Consider the following 21,542-nt stretch of genomic DNA (forward strand, 5'->3'; position numbering starts at 1 on the left):
CCTTTTATTACTGACTGAACTAGAGCTGAGATCTCGTGTGTCTGTATTCAGTGGGTCATGTCCCATGTAATGTGATTGATCCTTGATGAAATAATTTTTAACAGGTTATTAAATAAGGAAATTTTAAGTGAAATAACTACCTTGAGGTAGATGTAGGTGGAATGTAGACTTCGTATCTCTCACTTGAATATATTTCCAGGGGAGCACTTTTAGTAAAATGTATTTGCATTTTACTAAATTGAAAGCATTAAACTTTTTACACCTTTGATCTTGGATTACTTTCTTTGCCCCTATTGCTTCTAAAAGGTTTGCAGTGGTCACCAGCCAGAAAAAGTCTTAGTTTCTAGGGATACTGTACTGCTCTCTGTTCAAAGATCATGTGATCTTGGGTAATGTGGAGCCATATATGAAATGAAATATGTTGTTGTTTCATGTTTTCTTTGAAACACTCAATAGTTTAGTCATAAATATGTGTTTCAGTTAAAACTGATAATTACATAATTGTTTCATAATTCCTTTCTCTTAACCTCTTTTATATTATCTCTAATCTTTTATAGTTACTCTTTTAGGAAAAATTTGAACCCATACCTCTGAGTAGTGAATTTAATATGTATATTTGCAACTGTATTTTTAAAAGCTATAATTTCAAAAGTAGAAATTGGAAAAATAAAGGGATAAAGATTACATTGTTGTTTTTCTTCTGTAGTAATAACTAAGAATTCTTGAACTTAATTTTGGTCTTTATTTTTACTGGGAAGAGGTTATAGTGAAAAAAAAAACATGCTTACCAAGTCTTCATTGGTTCTTGGTCCTTTCTGTCAGTTACAAAGAAGCTTTGTTGAAATGGTAATACCAAATAAAAAAAGAAGGAAAGAAAGAAAGAAATGGTAATACCATCTTCTGTTTTTATATTTTTAATAAATGAAATGGAAATTCATGCAGGTGCTTCGTTTGGATAATATTTTGCTCATTTCCAGATTACTGAAAGTGTTCGACATGGTATTTCGACCTTTGTCTCAGGGTTTCTATTGCCGTGTAGAGACACCATGACCATGGCAACTCTTACAAAAGAAAACATTTAATTGGGGTGACTTGCAGTTCATAGGTTCAATCCATTATCATCATGGTGGGACATGATGGCATGCAGTAGACATGGTGCTAGAAAAGATGCTAAGAGTTCTACATCTTGGTCCAAAGGCAACGAGAAGTGAACTGAGACACTGGATTTGTCTTGGGCATTTATGAGACCTCAGATCCCACCTCTGCATGACATACTTCTTCTAGTAAGGCCTCACTTCCTAATGGCGCCACTCCTATGAGCTTATGGGGGCCATTGCATTCTAATTATCACAGCTTTTATGTGTTTTTGAATCCAGACATGATCTAATTCAGAGTTAGTCTCTAATGTGTATGCGGTCTCTTTACATATGTAAATTCTGAATTGGTTATTGTACCCAGGGACATGGTCATTTCTTCAGCCTGAAAATAATTAAAATGCAAATTCCGATAACTGAATGCTTTGTGCCCACTGAAAGCTGAGTTTTGATAACTTCCAAAATATTTTTTGTGATTATTAACTTCATCCCAAGTGGGTCTTACGCTTATCCTTTCTTCCTCCAGCGTCCCACATGTTCCTCTCCAAGACTGATAATCGCCCAGTAGCCTCACATGCCAGGTTCTTCCTTCGGTCTCTGCACACTTCTGGAATACGCTTAATCATTTCTGCAGTTGTTTATTTTCTCATTTTTAGTTTTGGTTTTCTTCTCAGCTTGTCCAACCAGTAGCTTCAGACGTGTTTTGGTTCAGCTCAGAGAGCATAATCTTATGTAGTATTCCAAAGAATAGATCCCTTCTGGTGAATTTGTAAGCGTCCAAAGCTGAGTTTCAGGAAAGGGTGTTGTCAGTGGCTGTTGTCAGTGGCAGCATGGTAGCACATACCTGTAACCCAGTGCGTGGGAGACTGAGCAGGAAGATGGGGAGCTTGAAGCCTGCATGGGCTATGGAGCTGAAACACAAAAGCAAACAAGACTCTCTGTATGTGTATCTCTTCTTCATTTTTCAGAGGATTGACATGGACCACTGACTCAGTCTTAGACTAGATTAGATTATAGCCCCAACGAACAAGGAAGGGCCAGGTCCTTTACCTTTCTGCTTTTCAACAATTCCTACTGACTTCAGTCTCCCCCTGGAATTCTCTTTCCTTCCATCTATATGCTGGTGGTCCCTGATGACCATTTGACCTGTCGTGGGCATCTTAGACCAACTTTCTCTGCTCATTCGGCCTCACTTTATTTTGCAATATACAACCATGTTATGTTTTTGCCATGAACTTATGAATGTTTAATTATTGATGCCTTACCTGAAACTCGGTATTTCTTCACTCCCTAACTACCTTGGTTTCCTAAAGTAGTGTCTGCCACAGTAGGTTCATGTGGTTGAACAGACAAGTATCAATCGGCTTAACTGCATGCTACAGAAGCCAAGCTGTGACCACACTGTAGTAAAACTGAGAATGATTTGCCGGGTGTACATCACCTTTAGCTTTTTACTTATATCTTGTCTGCCTTCTGTAAGAATAACAGATAGCCTCTCATGCTAAACAGCCACATTTTAAGTGCAAAGGGAAATTTCTTATGGGAAACTGCACAGTGTTACTCTAGTGAACACGAATGGTAACCAAGGAAAACAGCTTTAGTGCTGATACAGAGAAAGTTTAATCATCTGGGTAGAAGATGAAGCCAGCCACAGCATTCCTGTCAGACGACATGTAATCCAGAGCAAGGCCCTGATTCTTAATTCTTTGAGGACTAAGAAAAGAAAGGAAGCTGCAGAAGAAAACTTGGAAGCTCACTGAGGTTGGTTCATGAGGCTTAAATAAAGGGCCCTTCTCAGTTCATCCCAGCCTGAGGGTCTGGTACCAATGCAGATGCTGAAGCGTGCTGTCAGAAGATGAAGTTGATGGCACTAAGGAGCATGGCTCTACAAGACTGTCAGTGTGAATGGAACAGCCTTGTCTGGGAAGAAAATACCAGAGGGTTGGCTGTTAGAGAAGATTTCAGTGCCTGGCTTCCAAGCTCAGGCTCATTCCTGCTAAAGGTTAATGCCAGTGCTCATTCTGCCTACTCTGCCTGTGCTCTGTAAGCAAAGCCTGGCTCATGGTGCATCTATTCCAACAAGCCCACTGTTGAGGTTCCCTATGCTTACGGATCTATACATGGATGAAAGTCAGCTTTCCACAGCTCAGCAACCACCACGATAAAAGGAGCTATTGAACACTTGGATGATCATTGACAGTTTGTAGCAATAAAGTCATTAATAAATTGGATAGATATCCATTTTTTTGACTATATATACTTAAAATACTATATACTTAAATTATATATAATTATATATTAATGTATTATGTTTTATATATTCTATTGCTCAATAACAATGCACCTGTTCACTCAAGAGCCCCAGTGAAGGTGTATGGTAAAATGAATGTTTGTACATCTGCTTGCTCATCATCTGTTCTATAGCCTATGGGCTCAGGAAGTAATTTTCTTTTGGGTATCTTTATTTAAGAAACGCATTTCCTAGGTAATTTGACAAAGGAAAGGTAAACTGAAAATCTAAGGAAAGAATTCATCAGCTAAGATGCCGTAAAGAACATCATGGTTCATGGAGGAAAGCGTCAACAGTAGCAGACTTGGAAGATGTTGATTCTAGCATCATGGATAACTCCGAGGGGTCCTTAACCACAGGAGAGGAAGTAACAGGGTAGACTGCACTAACTTAGGACCACCAGCCTGAAGATGTGACTCGGTTGCTGCTTACAGATGAGCAAAGAAAATGGCATCTTGAGGTGGAATTGGCTTGTGGATTTAGATATTGTATATATCTAGTGATCATGTATGGGAGGCTTGATTTCAGCTTTAAAAGTGACTCTTCTACTGCTGATAAAATGGTACCAGACAGCCTTAAATGCTCCAGGAAACCCTTACAAAATGGCAAGCCTCATCCTTGGTTTTATTCTGGAAGATTATAACTATTTAACGTCCTTTCCTCCTTTCCTTTTCTCCTCTCCAGGCCCTTTCAAATACCCATCCTTGTCCTCTTTTTTTCATTAATTGTCACGTGCATATATGCATATACATATGTACATATTCCTAAATACAACCTTTAATGCCTGCACCAGTAAGGCAGAAGTAAAAGCCGGAACTCTGTGGGTTTGGGCTCAGCCTGGTCTGCATAATCAGTTCCAGGTCAACCAGAGCCACACACAGAGACCCTGCCTTTTAAAGTCAAATAAAAGGTATTGGTCATCATGTCTTTTTTTCAGCCACCACCACCCTGATGAGTGAGCAGCCAGCATCAGTGTCACAGCAGCCCTCCCAGCACCACAGCCTTAGGCATTGCTGAAGACTCGGATGGTCCTTGGCAGTCTCAGCAACAAAGCTCTGTAGAATTAACGGTGTGCACACTTTAGACTTCACACAGACTTTAGTGTGGACATGGCTGACAGGCAATAGAAAGCTGAAATTGTGGAAGTTGAAATGTTGACTTCATTGGGTCTACCTGGGATAAAGCCGTACATATCGCAGACGCATGCCTGGAACTTCCTGGAGGCCCCTTTGTAGAGGGGTTGAGTTCAGTGGTGCTCAAAGCTCTGCGTAAAATTGATGAAGTAAAAAACCTGAAAGTAGTCACTGGGTTTTTGAAATTGCCATTTTGTTTCTTTGCAAATAGTTTGTGGAGAAGTCTCTGTCGGTGAAGAAGAAGGTGAAGGTGAAACCGGGTGGATTGAAGGAGCTGCGATCCTCCTGTCGGTGGTGTGTGTGGTGTTAGTGACAGCTTTCAATGACTGGAGTAAGGAGAAACAGTTCCGAGGTTTGCAAAGTCGAATCGAGCAGGAACAAAAGTTCACCGTCATCCGGGGCAGTCAAGTCATCCAGATACCAGTAGCTGACATTACTGTCGGAGACATTGCCCAAGTGAAGTATGGTAAGCCGTGCAAGGCACTGCATCCACCTGTGAGATGCAAAGCTGTCTGAATTTGTGGACGGCTCAGCATATCACTGCCTTCTGTTTCAGGTGATCTTCTTCCGGCTGACGGCATACTGATTCAAGGCAATGACCTGAAAATCGATGAGAGTTCATTGACTGGTGAATCTGATCATGTTAAGAAGTCTCTAGATAAGGATCCCTTACTTCTGTCGGGTATGAATTTATAAACTTGAGTATTTTACTAAAAGCCAAGAAAACATTAACTTCAGAATCTATGAAGATTTTTAAGCAATGACAGGTAAAATGCAGATCTTGGAATACACAGTATATTTCATAAATGGGAATAAAATCCAAAAGGTAAAGAAATTTGGTGTTAATGACAAATCTCCACTATAAGTCTAATGATCTATTAAACTTTTTCTATATCACATTTATTCTGTTTGTTATATTTGTCTATTAAAGTCAAATATTAAAGAATGACTATAGGTTTAAGACAAAAATGCACTGTCTGAAGTTTATGTAATCAACTACATCACTGAACTGTTAGATAATTTGTCTGAAGTGTAAACTGTTTATGTCAGGTTATATGAGTAATTGACAGTAGGAACACTCGCGTGACAGTCACATGTACAGTCGGAAATAAGTCTGAATTTACACGTTATAGGAACGGAGAAGCAGGATCGGCATAGGTGTGGGGACTGCTGGAAAGGAAGGTGGACGTGTCTACTCAGGACACTGTCATTCGCAAGAGTAATAGCATGACTAAGGCTCTTTGGGATGGAAATTGAAAGGACGATGAAAACAACTGCAAGCTGCTACCAAAACACTAAATGAAAAGAAACCAGAATGCCTCAGATTGTCTCTAAAAGAATGCTCAGTTTTTTAATTTAAATTTCTGAGATTCCCTACTTTTAACCTTAAAATATCTTTAAAACATTTATGAAATTACTTGTCAGAGCTATAGTGTTAGATTAACTTTTAATATTGGACTTGGGCCAAATGTTAACCTATTTGTCTTCTGTTATCAAATGTTCATAGAGTGGTAATGTCTATAAATTGAAGGTTTCTGCTGATTTGATAGTTAATAACTTTAATAGCAGCTGTATTTGTATTTTTTCAGGCCTTTGTTAGCTTTATATTTTAATAGATTGAACATGACTTTATTGAACCAAAGTCAAACATACATATAATACCTTCAGAAGTTAAGTTCTAATTACAACTTCAGAGCAGAACCTAAAATTAACCATTATCTTTTTAAAATTTGTAATTATGATGAAAAAGCTTACTGCAAAATAAAAAATAGTAATCAAGAGTAACTATGCATTCATTTTTGAAAAGAATAGGTGTTAATTATAACATTGGAATGTCTTATCAAAAAAAAATTCAAGATTTTGGGCCAGTGATGGCACACACCTTTAATCCCAGCCCTTGGGAGGCAGAGGCAGGTAGATTTCTTTGAGTTTGAGGCCAGCCTGGTCTACAAGAGCTAGTTCCAAGACAGGCTCCAAAGCTGTCTCAGGAAAAACAAACAAACACAAGAAACAAACAAAAAACCTTCAATGTTTGTATGCTGTTTGTCAGTATTCTAGCCACTTAGAGTGTTAATCCTATTTGAGTATTTGTATTGATGTCCTTACAATTCATACCGAGGATGCATATCATCATTTGTATAAGAATAATGTCTGTAAGTAACGTGTACTCATTTTACTACTGCTCTGCCATGTTTCTAAGAAGCTAAAATCAGTGTTAATGAGGTAAGACCCATAATCTTCCAAAGGGAACAGGAGAGTCCCAGTCCTATCACTGAAGACTCCTTGGTTATTATTATATTGGGTCAACAGAGATAGCCTTGTGCTGCCTTTTAATATACACGCCTTATGGACTGCTTTGTATGTGTAGTTCATTTACCTAGTGCTTAGCTCTGGTCGTCTGACAAAGATGACTGGTAAACTACATACACTTGCTTTCCTAACATGCCAAGATACCAAGAGAACTATAAATTTCCATGTTCAAGGAAAGACTGAAATAACTTTGTACAGTCCCTTATCACAGTACGGGTGGGAAAGTTTCTCTGCATTTATTTCCCTATTCCAAAAATGTACCAAAACCATGACATGCATTTATTTTTAAATTTACTCTCATGATGCCATCTCTCACTGCTGTTCTTGGCTTCTTAAATTTAGATTTTTAAAAGCAGTGTTCGGTTAGTGGTGGGATAGGACCTGAAGAAAAACTGTTTACTTTTCTTGAGCATGGTCACTGCTAACATTTGAGCAGATTTGGACTAAGGGAAAACAGAGCACAAAAACAAATCTGAAGAAACCCAGAATTGTTCAAAGAAGTTGTCTTTTATACATACTTCTAAATATTATCCTGCTGAATTTCCTATGCTTGTCTTTTATTTTCACTGACAACAAATGCAGTAATTAGTAAAACACTAAGAATGTAGGATGTGTTTTCTTGTTTGGTTTCTTAGCAATAACAAACCAAAGGCCTCAAAAGTTCACTTTGGATAATTTACCCAATAATTTGTAGCCAAATGTGAATCCTAGTGACTGGAGTGCACACATGGACTTCACAGTCTTATTTAACAGGTAACCCACCCCGCCTTGGTGTGTAAGATGGTGGGGGAACTGGAGAGTATTAAGGAAATTGGTTGCCCTAAGTATCTGTTATCTTCTGACAGTACTAAATTGGATATTTGCCTTGTTCTTGATACTTGTATAACTTTAGACAAATTTCTAGAAAATTATAATAATGTTTGTCAACTTGAAAAATTGTTGTGAGCGACATGGTCTGAAATATTTTGTTCCTATCTATGTTCCTCGCTGTCTGGATTGGAATTTTATGTTAGAGTTGTAGTCAAGAAAATTGAGAAGATTGGTTGGTCTCAGATGAAAATACAGGGCTTGATCCAGTAGGCAGTGTTTAGAGTCCGAGATTACTGTACCCTAAGAGGATGTTACGCTGTAGGAATACTAAAACACGGGAATGAACTAGGGAGGCAAAGGAACAAGCTAGGGAGCTGTCAGTAACGTTGGCAAGGTGAGTTGAAAGCCCGTGTTAGAGGTTTAGGGTTGAGTATGGGAACATGTTTGTGCTGTGGAATAAGCATAAGCATATTTCTGTTTGAAAGATGTTTTTTAGATGCTAACCCCCCTGCCCTACATTCTTAGGTTATAGCTAATACTGACTTCATTGAATACTCACACATTCCAAGCAATGTGCTAATTTTTCCCTTATAGGCTTTTTTAAGAAACATATGTTGTATTACATCTTATGAAATATGGGTACTATAATCTGGTATTTTACACAAGGATTTGATGCATTATCATTTTCCTTTTGTCACTTGGTAATAAAAGTTTTACCTCATGACTGATTGCAGATTGCTTTAAGCACAAGAGTTTAAGATTCAAAATGTTAGTGTGCTTTTCAGTATGTTAGTGTGCTTTATTAAATCTTGAGTTTATTAAAAAAACAGAATAACTGAAATTTGAAGTCGGGTGGTTGGAGGGAAAGCTACTACAATTTTTTTTTACAAAGTTCTCTGTTGTTATAGGTACTCATGTAATGGAAGGCTCTGGAAGAATGGTGGTTACAGCTGTAGGTGTGAATTCTCAAACTGGAATTATCTTTACCTTACTTGGAGCTGGAGGTGAAGAAGAAGAAAAGAAAGATGAGAAGAAAAAAGAAAAGAAGAGTAGGTCTAGTAGTTTGCTGTAAGAATTGGTATTTGGAAATGACAGTGACTGGTCCTGAAATAGAGCTCTTTCATGAGACTGTGATATGGTAATGTAATGTTAATTACCTGATACACTTTCAAGTAGCAAAAATGGTCCTTTAAGGGTTTTCAGTAGTGCACCAGGCCCCTCTGCCACAGGGAGAGACAGAGTCAGCATACACTTAGTAGTACTTCAGTTTGGGCTTCATCCTGTTTCTTTTCTGCTCACGTGATCATCACTATGAATTCAACTCTCCTTCCTGCTCTCACTTGGTTTTTAATCTTCAGGTTTTCGCCTTTCTTGTGTTCCATTCTGTACGTACATGGTGAATGCTTGCACGCAGACTAGGGCTGCACTTTGACACTTTCTGCTTGTCTTGACATACTGACCTATCATTCAATGTCAAGATCTTTCATTTTGACTGTTTCTGCTATCTTTCCAGAAAAAAATCTGTCAGCAGACTTTCATAGCATATAGTTTATCCACAGAGCTCTGAGAGCAAACGAATAAACGCACAGACATCTCAGAATGTAGGTTCAGGGTATGCCTCCTTAGAATGCCCTCCTGTACCATTTCCTGGTGTCCTCTGCACTATCCGTCTCACTCAGAGGGACCTGTCAGGGACTCCTTCTCCTTTGCCTTGGCAGCAGTTAGTGTCCTGTGATCATTTGGATTTACTTAATTTTCTTTAGGATATTAGCCTATATTTTGGTTTCTTGAGTCTTTTAAGATCTAAAAAAAATTGCCTGGCTAAAATTCTGGCTTGCCGTACTATATCATTGTTTTTAATCTGTTGTTTTTGGGAAGTTTGTTGCTGTGGTTTATCATGCTGAGCCTAGAACCCAGAATCAGCCCCACAGTAGAGGTGCGTGTTTGCATGAACTATTTTTTTTTTTTTTTTTTTTTTTTTTTGGTTTTTCGAGACAGGGTTTCTCTGTGGCTTTAGAGCCTGTCCTTGAACTAGCTCTTGTAGACCGGGCTGGTCTCGAACTCACAGAGATCTGCCTGCCTCTGCCTCCCGAGTGCTGGGATTAAAGGCGTGCGCCACCATCGCCCGGCTTGCATGAACTATTTTTAAGCCAGGGTTCATATTCTGCCTTTGGCTAGTCTAGAATTCAGTGGGTAGCCCAGGTTGACTTGAACTTGAGGCAGTCATCCTGCTTGAAAGTACTAGTATTACAGACATGAGCCATGGCACCTGGCTTGCCTCAGAGCTACTAATAGTTTCATGGCTTGTTTGTTCTTTTTGCGTTGTATTTTCATGTGAAGTTCTTATTTTAAGTAAAATGTATTAGAAAATTTCTTTAGGTTGAGAGTGTAGCTCAGTGTTAGAGAACGTCATGGCATGCTCAGTCTCTGTGTTCATTTCCCAACACCAGGGGTGGGACAGATGAAATGTGCCTCAGGTTGAGGGTAGCTAGCTCCTTGTTCTAGATTTCTCTACTTCAGTACTGCAGGCAGCCCTTAATGAGCCACCATAGTCTTCTTGAACCCTGGTAGCAGTGGTTGCTGAATGGTTTGCACACTCCATCTTCATCTGTCTTACTCTTATGCTAGGAAAGTGACCTCGTGGAGGGTGTGTAACTTGATGAGGTAGCAAGTGTGTGATCAAACTCCTTTTGCTTTTTCCTGTCCTGATACACAGGAGTCAAACATCATTGAATCCTATAAAAAAAAATAAGTGTGTTAATGACTGATCTTTCTGACCTTACAGAAACGTTTCTAATAAGCCCTGTCCCCCAGTGTCTTTTCCAAATGCTTCTATTAGTCCAGCCTGGAATAGCCCTAGGAATTAACATCAAAACCATTGTTTGGCTTTTTTTCCTTTTTGCTTCTCTCTCCTCCTTCCCTCTGACTCTCCTCCTATTCTCTTGACTACTTGGTCGTCTAGTCAGACACAGCCCGGGCTCATCTGTCTCCATGCCCTGTCCATTTGCTTGCCAGCCTAGAATGTAGCTTTCTCCTGTCCAGACCTGAGCTCACTGACGGTAGCTAGGTGTTCTCTTACTATCGCTGCATCTGTCCCAAGCTTCTGTTCTTTCCTGACGTACTCGTTCCAGGTTTCCCAGCTTGAAGATGCTCTTCTTGATAGTGAAGTTGGAAGGAAACAGGCTGGTTTGCTTCTTCCAAACAGTAGACCTGCCCATCCCCTCCTTGATTATTGCCTCAGACGCGTGACCTTTCTGTATTCTGTGATCCTAAGCTAATTTAGGGGGTTTCTTTGACTGGTAATCATCCTGGCATATTAATATTTGCTTTTACTAACTTGCCTCCCTGTCATTTACATCCTCTCATTCTCATTCCCACTATAGCTCCCCTGTATGCCTGTTTTCTTTTTATAGCATCCCTCCCTTCCTCCCTCCCTCTCTATCCTCTCCTTTTCTGTTTTCTCAGGGTTAGGTCTGTATTTAGCTTGTCAATCTCTTGTACCATATTCGGGCTTACAACTTACAAAAGAATAAAGTCTTGTGCAGAAATACAGTATGCCTGCCCTAAATTATTTTGTAATATTCTCCCGTGGTAAGATGTAGGAAGTGATTGACGCAAGTCAACAAGCTGGTGTTTTCTTTTTGTATACTTGTACACCATTGTGTAACAATTCCCTTATAGAAATGTGAACTACCTCTGCATAATTTAGCATGGCCGTATTCATTTCTTTTGGAAAGCTTTAATTCCCATTTTGTTCCTACAGATAAGAAACAAGATGGAGCTATTGAGAATCGCAACAAAGGTAAATTGAAGAAAAGTAAAAGTACAGTTAGCTTGTTTTCATTATCTCCAAAAATAGATCTGCTGTGTACTATATTTATCCAAAATTAGGGTTCATATGGCAGGGAACATCAGCAATGTTAGTTTGGGTTGCCCTCTGTTGCCAGTGCCATAGTCATGCTGTTTCTACAGTCTTAAGAGGGTGTTAATTATGACTTGTGCTACTATGCTTAGGTAGCTTTCCACATAAGGGTTTCAAGCGTTCTAACGTACCTGAAATGTTATTATGTAGTTGGTAGAAAATATAATTGTATAGTTGGTAGCAAAAATGCCTAAGAATCTGTAAAGTGTAAATTATATTTAAAAGTCTATAAATATGTATATTTTTATATATGGAATCATGTCTAATCTGTATTTGATCATAAGTTAATGAGAGGGATCTGTAGTCTTTGGATATGACCTAATCCCTAGCATCACATGAAAAGAAACTTAGTATTCTTAGTTCTTTATTTAAGGACTGTATATGCCTCATTCCTATCACTGAATGTGGGCATTCTTAAATCTGGAACAGTACCACAGGTTAATGTCACTGTTGCCTTATTCTCTCTGTGTAGGTATTCCCATTTACACATATACACAGAGCATGGAATGTTTATGGTTCAGCCTTTTTTCTGTAACAGACTTTGTAAAAAAAAAAAAAAAAAAAAAAAAGTTTCAAAATGTTAATCATGCCTTTAAATGCAGCAAAATTGTGTTTTTTCTGAACCTAGCAAAAGCCCAGGATGGTGCAGCCATGGAAATGCAGCCTTTAAAGAGTGAAGAGGGAGGAGATGGCGATGAAAAAGACAAAAAGAAAGCAAATTTGCCAAAAAAAGAAAAGTCCGTTTTACAAGGGAAACTTACGAAACTGGCTGTTCAGATTGGCAAAGCAGGTATGACCCGAGAAGTGGGTGTTGGTTCTGAAGTGCATCTGTGCTTTCTTACTTGAGAGGGTCTCTTGACACAGTAAGGACTGGAAATTGCGCTTGGCAAGTGTAAAGGATGTTGGTGTTGGAAGAATATTTTTTATTTTATATGGGGCCTTTTGATTACCATAGACACTCATAGTGTGATTATGGCACTTCTGTCAGTGAGCTAGTCGATCAGGGATTAAGTTAAAATTAGTGCCTGAATTTGCTTAATTTACAAGGCCTTGCAATCGTCTCTAAACTTTTATGGTCAGTACTGAAAAAGGACTGTCAGGGAAGTGATTTTGTACAAATAATCGAACTTTAACAGTTTCTTAGCACACATTGTGCTCAGCCTTCTATTGACTGGCTATGAAAAAATACATTTTTGTAAACATAATTTTGTTACCCTGAAAATACTGGTAATTGTGAAGCTGAGACACTAAAATGCTGCCGTCGCTAGAAAGTGCCTGTGAAACCTAGGACTGCTGCCCTTCAGGGGCAGAGAAACTGTGGGTGAGGTGGCACTCGCTCGCCCAGCACCAGCACCTTTTATAGATGACTGTGTGACAGCATCCATTCTGAGGGCTGTGCAGCCAGCAGCATCTGATGGCAGTTAGGATGATAGGTGAAGCAGCCTGTGTTCTGTACTCAGTAAGCTCATTTCCAAGAGCAAATACATATGCATATTAATCACTGAAACATGGTGTTGACTCCTACTGTTGGAAAGTTTAGACTTGAGGTGGTTATAGCATTTAGTAGCTACTACATAGGGTATTAGTCCCAGATATTTAGACTTTTATGTTTTAATATTCATTTTTAAGAGGCTAAATAAAATAGAAGGGCAAATGTTTTGTAGTATATAAAGTTTATTTTTCTGAGTTAATGCATCAGTGAAGATAGATTAAAAGTAAATTAGGAAATGATCCAGGTAGTATACTTTTATGTGTATGCTTTTAAACGTAGTTAATTAAATTTTGAGACTCTAAGTTGACCGGCCTTCACATATCTTTCAGAACGTTGAGCATTGCAAGCACTAGCCTACACTGATCTGTTATTGGCTTGTATTTGCTTCTTGCTTTACCTGGGCCTTCAAAGACAAGACAAAGTTGTCAAGGAACCACAGAAGCTCCTCTCTTAGTCTCTGGAGTCAGGATTATACCTAGAAGCAAAACTTAAATCTGACAGGGGCCAGATGTGATAAATGAAGTACAAATTGGAGATAACAGTTCCCCAGAAAAATTAAAATAGACTTAACTAATCTAGTTATAAAATAGCCTTACAGTGCTAATAAGTTGGCAGTGGGTAGTGTCTGCACTGTTTAAACAATTGCCGCTTTTCTGTCTTTAAAGGTCTGCTGATGTCTGCCATCACAGTTATCATCCTAGTATTATATTTTGTGATCGATACCTTCTGGGTCCAGAAGAGACCGTGGCTTGCTGAGTGCACACCAATCTACATACAGTACTTTGTGAAGTTCTTCATTATTGGAGTTACCGTTCTAGTAGTTGCTGTGCCCGAAGGCCTTCCACTGGCAGTCACGATCTCACTGGCTTATTCAGTCAAGGTTCGTGGGAATAGTCAGTAGACGTGATGCTTAAAGCCTTGGCTGGTATAGAAAATGCACACCCGGTACATCCTTTTCTGGTCTGGGAAGTGGAGGGTTTCCATTTCCGTAAAAGTGCAGGCAGTGATTTCACTATTTCTGTGTACAGTGACCTGCTCACTTCATGACCAGCAGCAGCTTGGTGATGTCTTACCCTTCCCCCCCCTCCCATCCGTAAAATCAAGGCCAGGATATGTGCAGGTTAGAATACTGCACAAGAGCGAGGACATTTTACTTGAGACCAGTTCCTGAGGCCACATGTTTCTACTTTTCTGTTCCTACAGCGTAGTCTTCCCACTTGTGGGCAGGGTTTTATTTCCAAGAACAGTTCACATAGATGTACGTGTAAACCCTCTGACTCCCTTCCTGTAGCTGCAAAGTCCTGCTCGCTCTGGCCCTCGCTCTTGTCCCTGTCAGTGCTCATCCGCCTCGCTCTCCCTCTGCGCCAGCCTACCCTGCTGGTTTCTAAGTACTCCTTCTACCTCTTTTCTTCCATTCGGTTTTACGGGTTACACTTAACACAAGAATGCTGCTCTTGTAATTCATGAAGTTATTTGGTTAATAACATTTCTGATGGGGAAAAATCTAACCAGTCAGCTTCTGTGCTTACATTTTTCCTTCAGGATTTCAAATGTTTTACAAATGGCTAGTCATAAGAATGTGTCTTGCTTACTGTTTGAATTTTTTCTTAATTTCCTGTGTCTGTGCATTTGTGTGCATGTGGAAGTCAGAGTACAGCTGGCTGGAGTGGATTCTTTCCTTCTGCTGTGTGGGACCCTGAGATCCAACTTAGGTCACTAGGCTTGATAACAAGCTGCTTTTTTTGATTGGTTGGATGTTTGTTTTTCAAGACAGGTTTTCTCTGTAGCTTTGAGCCTGTTCTGGAACTAGCTCTTAAGAGACCAGGCTGGCCTCAAACTCAGAGATCTGCCTACCTCTGCTTTCCGAATGCTGGGATTAAAAGCGTATGCCACCACTGCCTGGCTGTAAGCAGCTTTCACCCACTGAGCCATCTTGTGGGTTCCCACTCTTTATTTTCTTTTCAGGCATTTAACACAACTTATATAGTTTAAAAATTATAATATGATAAGATATTTACAGAACAGTTTAACCATCTATTTGTACTTTTCTGGTGCTGTAAAATAATTAGAATAAACACTGATTTGACAAACCACCCACTTTACCAGTATCATCATTAGTTCATTTTGTATAGTCATTAATGATGTTAATTTTTCAGTTGATCAGAAAGATGCAGATAAGTTGATTTGTGTTCCTTGACTAGAAGAGTGAGACCATTTTGCCTGAAGTCCTTTCAGCTTGTGTTAAATGTCTATTGGGGCCTAATATGACCACCTTCTGTTTTTTCCCTGTGCTGTGGTCTTTTTACATCCCGTCAGTTTCCTAAAATTCAACCTATTTCCTCTACTGCAGATTTTATACCTTCAGTTTCTTGTATCCAGACCATAAGTAACTTTGGAAGTATACATTTCTCTTTTCTATGCTTACTCAAAAGCTGGGTTTTTTTTAATATTCTCCGATGATTTTAGTTATGGGTAGAGAAACATTGGAAATGAATTCTTGTAATCATGTGTGTGTGTGTGTGTGTGTGTGTGTCTTTAATTCAAATATCTTTTTCAACTATTGTGAAAAGTCTTGGCATCTTTGAAACTATCCTCCTTGGTTACAAATGAAAGCAGTGACATGCACTTTGATCCTAAGGATGAAAATTTCTAGCATTTGGATTGGATGCAAATGACTCGGTCGTGTCTTTGAATGTTAACTCAGCCTGTAAAGGGGGAGGAAGCAACCACCATCACAAATTTTTCATTTTGTCTGACTAAAGCTATGTTGTTGGAAACTGCTGAATCTTTTTATTTTGTACTTAATGAGACTTGGTCCTTTGTCTTGCATTACTGTAATTACTACTATACCTACAGGTGACGGTTGTGAAAGTAAGACATTTCACTAGCGTATCTCAAGCATGTAGCACCTAAATATAGATGATGAGATCTCTGTTGGATTATGTAATGCATCAGTACCATGGTTGAAACCATTAAATGCTGTTATGTTCTCTGGCTTATTTGAGTAGGTCAAATATTCTAAAATCCTTCCAGTGTTAAGCTGATATTTTTTAAGCTGTGTTTGTATTAATTGATTTTATCATTGTAATGAAGTGATTGTCTTTCTGTGTAGTTTAACTGTTTTAGATTGTTGGTTTTGTTTTGTTTTGTTTTTTGTCACTATAGAAAATGATGAAGGATAATAACTTAGTGAGGCACCTGGATGCTTGTGAAACCATGGGGAATGCCACAGCAATTTGTTCAGACAAAACAGGGACATTGACAATGAACAGAATGACAGTCGTCCAAGCTTATATAAATGAAAAGCATTATAAAAAGGTTCCTGAGCCAGAAGCTATTCCACCAAATATTTTGTCCTATCTAGTAACAGGAATTTCTGTGAATTGTGCTTATACATCAAAGATATTGGTAAGATTTATATGCATGAGGATTATTGTTTATGATATGATTAATATATAATCTGTTACTTCTTTATTACTGTGTCTGTGTGCATGGTATTGTGTGGGCACCTGTAGAGATCTGAGGTGGAAGTGGTCTCTCCTTCTAAGTTTGCTTGTGTTCCAGGAATCAAACTCATGTTTCTGGGTGTGTACAAGTGTCATAACCCCTAAGCCATCTGCTAGCCCACACTTGTACATCTTTTTACCTTTAATTTCTGGTATTCAGAAGCTTTGATGCCTTACAGTCAGAACACCAGGCTACAGTCTCATTTTTATTGTTAATTTGCAGTGGCAGGTATAGAGCAAAGGACCTGTGTCTGTTAAGTCAGTGTCCTGCCCCCATTTTATTCCCAGCCCACACACTAATACTAAATTCATAATACTAAATTATTGTTACTACGTTCATTTTTGTAAAAGACCTGCCTGCCTTTCTCACGATAGAGCACCCAGTGTCAATTTAAAGAAATCCTTGAACCTACTGTCAGTAGCATTCTTCATATGTGCTTGTTCCACTATTTTATTTCTCAGTAGTTCCTACCCATAAAGTTGTCTTTAGACCTTTTAAAGGCTCATAAAGTAATCATAGGTTCTGTGAGAACTTTATTAAGGTATTCTCAACTTTGCAAGCTTCAAAATTTAAACAGAAAGTATAACGTGTGTTTGACTTTTTATTGTGTAGCAATTTCTTAACTCTTTGGGCCTAAATCATATTACAGGCTGCTTAATGAAAACATGAGTGGGTCTATGAGGATATTAGAAGAGTCTGGATCTTGCCATTTGCTAGCAAAAACTCTGAGTTTTTACTTTCTATACTTACAAATAATGGTTTTGTTTTGAATTACTTAATATATAGATATTCAATGAAAACAAAAAGAGAAAAGGAGTTAAAATTAAGTCCTATTGTATGTGAAGAATTAACTATAAGATAGATACATCTTATGTCATTTAATTATAAGTCATAAGTCTCCTGTGTATATAGCTACTGAAGCCACAGCCTTTGTAACTGGAAAGCTTGACAGAAGTTCACTTGATTAGCAACTGGCTGTACTGTACCCTTCCCCAGACTCCTTTCTACCTTACATCTGTCCTTCTTTGAAATTCTCATATTAGAAGATATTTTCTACATCATTTTGTTTCAGAAGCTATATTCTGTTTTGCATTTTAAGTTAAATTTTTAATAGGGAAGCAAGGTAATGCTAGCTTCTAACCCTTACTCTTTTACAGCCACCAGAGAAAGAGGGTGGATTACCTCGTCATGTGGGTAATAAAACAGAGTGTGCCTTGTTGGGACTTCTCCTGGATTTAAAGCGGGATTATCAAGATGTTAGAAATGAAATACCAGAAGAAGCACTGTACAAAGTCTATACTTTCAATTCTGTTAGGAAGTCCATGAGTACAGTTCTGAAAAATTCAGATGGAAGTTTCCGGATCTTCAGCAAGGGTGCATCTGAGATAATGCTGAAAAAGTAAGTGTGAAGTGCTTAGATGAACAATCTGACTATTGGACATGAAATCCCTCTGTGCGGTTCCTTTTCTTTGTGAGCATTGTACATTTGATAACATCACAGCTATTGCATACTTTCTGGTGTCCAGAGATCTGCCTGCTGTGTTCTGCCTCTCAACTCTGTAGCTTCTAATTTCTCAGCATTTTGCTCTAGGGAAAATAAGCCTATTACATTTAGTGTGGTAGTTTAAATAAGGTCAACTTCATTGCTTTGGGTTTTTTTTAATAGATATTGATACCAATAATTTATATAATCTTGAAAAATCTTTTGTTTTTTGTTTGGTTGGCTTGGGATTTATTTGTTTGTTTGTTTTTTGTTTTGTTTTTTGAGACAGGGTTTCTCTATGTAGTCCTGGCTGCCTTGAAACTAGCTCTGTAGACTAGATTGGCCTTGAACTCAGAGATCCTCCTGCCTCTGCCTCCTGTGTGCTAGGATTAAAGGCATGCACCACTACTGCCCAGTTTTCTATTGATACAAATAGAAAGTCCCCATTTGTATCCAAGGGAAATTTATATTTATATTTTATATATAATCTTTGTTTCTTACTCTCCTTTTATAGTTCCCTAGTTTCAAAGTTAACATTCCATATAGAAACATATCATTTCCTATTAGTTATGTTATTACAGCTATTAAAATTATTTTGATTTTTTATTCTAATAGAGAACTATCAAAAAACATAAAATCAATTTTGGAAAATTGGAGTTACTGTTAAAGCATTTTGAATGTTTCTATTGTTCATTTGTGTGTATATGGTTTATAATTTAATGTATTTTAATGTACGCTTGACACATTATAGTCTTAATAGCCTTAAGAGGCTAAGTAAATTTTTAAAAGCAGCTTTTGGTAAGTTGATACAAGTTATTTTACTGTTTTGTTTTAATAAAGAATTTCATGTAGCTCAGGCTATACCCCTGTGCCCCCATCTCCCAAGTGCTGGGACTATAGGCATTTGCCACCATTCCTGCTTATGCAGTACTGGGGATCTAACCTAGGCTTCTTTGAGCTTTTAGAGTAGAGATTGCATTTAAAATGGGTGTGAGTATGAATTGAGAACTTCAAGGGGACAGGATGCAGTGTGCTAGAAAACATCTTGTATAGCTAAGCAGGAAGTGAGAAGGTGTTGTGAGACCTAGGTTACAATCATCTTTCTCTTATCTCCAGCACGCTTAGTTGTGTGATTTCATTCAGTGTGACGGTAGGAACCTGTTGTAGACCTTGTTTGTTTGGTAACAGATAGGGTAATGGCAAAGGAGAGGGAGGTAGGTTGGTTGGTTGGTTGGTTGGTTGGTTGGTTGGTTGGTTGGTTGGTTGGTTTGTTTGTTTAATCAAAGTCAATCAAACATTGACTCTTTCCTTGCAACTAATTAGCTTTGAAATCTGAGTCAGAATTTTTTCTCTTTACTTTCCATTCTCCATTAGAAAGGGGGGTGGCGACCAGCAGCTAAGCAAAACCAAGCCAGTAAATTCCTCCCATAGAGCTTGTTGTGTAGTAAGTGCACAGTAATTCACAGTTATGTTTATATTCTGCTTAAAGACTTGAGTGTTAGAATGATGAGGTGAGAATGAGAAACCAGGTAATACCATTAGAGCATTTGTCATCGAAGCACTGTGTCTGAATGCTAGATATGGTGGTGCATGTGTCTAGATGTGTAGCCCCTAGCGTTTGAAAGTCATGGGCTACATAATGAAACCTCGTTTAAAAGACAGAAACAAGAAGGCTGTGACTGGAAGCCCTTCCTGAATCAGGAACTGATTCGAGGTCAGGGTGAAAGGAGTGACTGGTGCCAGGGATGGATGAAATGGCTGTTGCTGTCACACAGGAGCTCAGGCTGGGAGATGAGAGCCACGGGGAAGAAGGGACGTGGATACAAAGGAATGAATACTCATTCCTCAGTACCACTGAGAGAAAAGAAACGTGGCACTTAGGAGGTGATAATGCTTTGGGGATGAAGAAGCCAGTGTTCACGTGAAATTTTCAAGTTACCTAAAACAGTTGGGGTAATGTTGATGCCAACTGCACAGGTAGTGAGCAGGCAACGTTCAGTCTTGCGCACCAAGGTTAAGACACTTCAGCACTAATGAAAAACTTAGAAAACAGAATGGTGGAGATTTAAAAGGCACTTCGTGGCTGGGCAGTGGTGGTGCACACATTTCTTCCCAGCACTCAGGGAGGCAGAGGCAGGCAGATCTCTGTGAGTTCAAGGTCACCTGGTCTACAGAGCAAGTTCCAGGACAGCTGGACAAACACAGAGAAATCCTAGAGAGAGAGAGAGAGAGAGAGAGAGAGAGAGAGAGAGAGAGAGAGAGAGAGAGAGAGAGAGAGAGAGATCGATCCATGGAAACATATAGAAGGGCATCACAAAAAGAGGAATATAGATGTGACTTCACTACGTACCAGGGGAGTCTTGGAGTTAGTTTCACTAAAAATTAAACTATTTGATGTAATCTTTCTCTCATAAAATGCCTATTTTGATATTTTAACAAAAAGATTCTCTTTTCTTTTGTGGTTGAAACAATATAGGTGATGAAATAACCTCACAGGTAAGGGGTTAATTTGAACTTACCCTGTTTATTTAAAAGGAGAAAATATTTTGTGTAACCACTCGAGAATCTTTATGAAAATGTTTTAAAACGGCATTTCCCAAAAAGAAAATCTAGAGACTGTCCGTGGTAACTGGTTAAGAACCATAAATAAGAGCCATAAATGTGAGAACTGTTTAGTCAAGGAGAGAGTAAACTAGTCTGTAAAATGCACTGTGTAAGATTCCCTTATTTCCTGATGTCAGATCCCATGAGTTCCCTGGCCCTTGCAGTTCTCTTAAATGATATCACCTCTTACTTTTGTTAATTATTGATGTTTACATTCATTGTTCCCTTTTAGGTGTTTCAAAATCTTGAGTGCTAACGGTGAGGCAAAAGTATTCCGGCCCAGGGACCGTGATGATATTGTAAAAACTGTGATTGAGCCAATGGCATCAGAAGGCCTGAGAACCATATGCCTTGCGTTCAGAGATTTTCCAGCAGGAGAACCAGAACCAGAGTGGGATAATGAGAATGATGTCGTCACTGGCCTTACTTGCATTGCTGTTGTGGGGATAGAAGATCCCGTGAGGCCTGAGGTGGTGAACTCTCCTGTTCTACATGTGTAGGATCCTGTACTATAGTAGATCTAGGCATTAGCCATAACCAGTCTTCCACTCCCGATGTTCCGTGATCTTTACTCTCTGAACCGAAGATGAGTGGAACCATAATGTAGCAATAATAAAAAAGCATACAGTATCATGCTGCTATCACTGAGACAGCTGCCGCGGTATCCTGTGTGGTGATAGCACCATAACCTAGAACAGTTAGGTTTTATTCTGCGGACTGGGACCATCCAGTAGAGCTCTCAGTGAAGGCAAAAATGCCTGTGATACTGGCTGTGTGTGTCTACCGTGTGCATGCGGTGTGACAAGTACAACTGGAAAACTGAATTTTTGACTTTATTTAAATGTAAACATCTACCACATCTGATAGTAGGGAACACTAGATTTTGCCACTTAAATT

At 38.9% G+C, this 21,542-nt stretch overlaps 1 protein-coding gene across 3 annotated transcripts in view; it reads left to right on the top strand.

Moving 5' to 3' along the window:
- Nucleotides 1-21,542, top strand: part of Atp2b1 (ATPase plasma membrane Ca2+ transporting 1) — a 105,903-nt gene that overhangs the window by 63,895 nt on the left and 20,466 nt on the right. For all 3 annotated transcript variants that reach the window (XM_038314443.1, XM_038314440.1, XM_038314442.1), the window contains exons 4-12: nt 4,729-4,983; nt 5,074-5,199; nt 8,546-8,686; nt 11,401-11,439; nt 12,188-12,349; nt 13,717-13,931; nt 16,217-16,459; nt 17,716-17,957; nt 20,878-21,115. In XM_038314443.1, coding sequence (XP_038170371.1) covers nt 4,729-4,983; nt 5,074-5,199; nt 8,546-8,686; nt 11,401-11,439; nt 12,188-12,349; nt 13,717-13,931; nt 16,217-16,459; nt 17,716-17,957; nt 20,878-21,115 — 1,661 coding nt within the window. The remainder of the gene's footprint in view (nt 1-4,728; nt 4,984-5,073; nt 5,200-8,545; nt 8,687-11,400; nt 11,440-12,187; nt 12,350-13,716; nt 13,932-16,216; nt 16,460-17,715; nt 17,958-20,877; nt 21,116-21,542) is intronic.

The sequence above is a fragment of the Arvicola amphibius genome, chromosome 17 (genome assembly GCF_903992535.2).
Source record: "Arvicola amphibius chromosome 17, mArvAmp1.2, whole genome shotgun sequence".
Lineage (NCBI taxonomy): Eukaryota > Metazoa > Chordata > Mammalia > Rodentia > Cricetidae > Arvicola > Arvicola amphibius.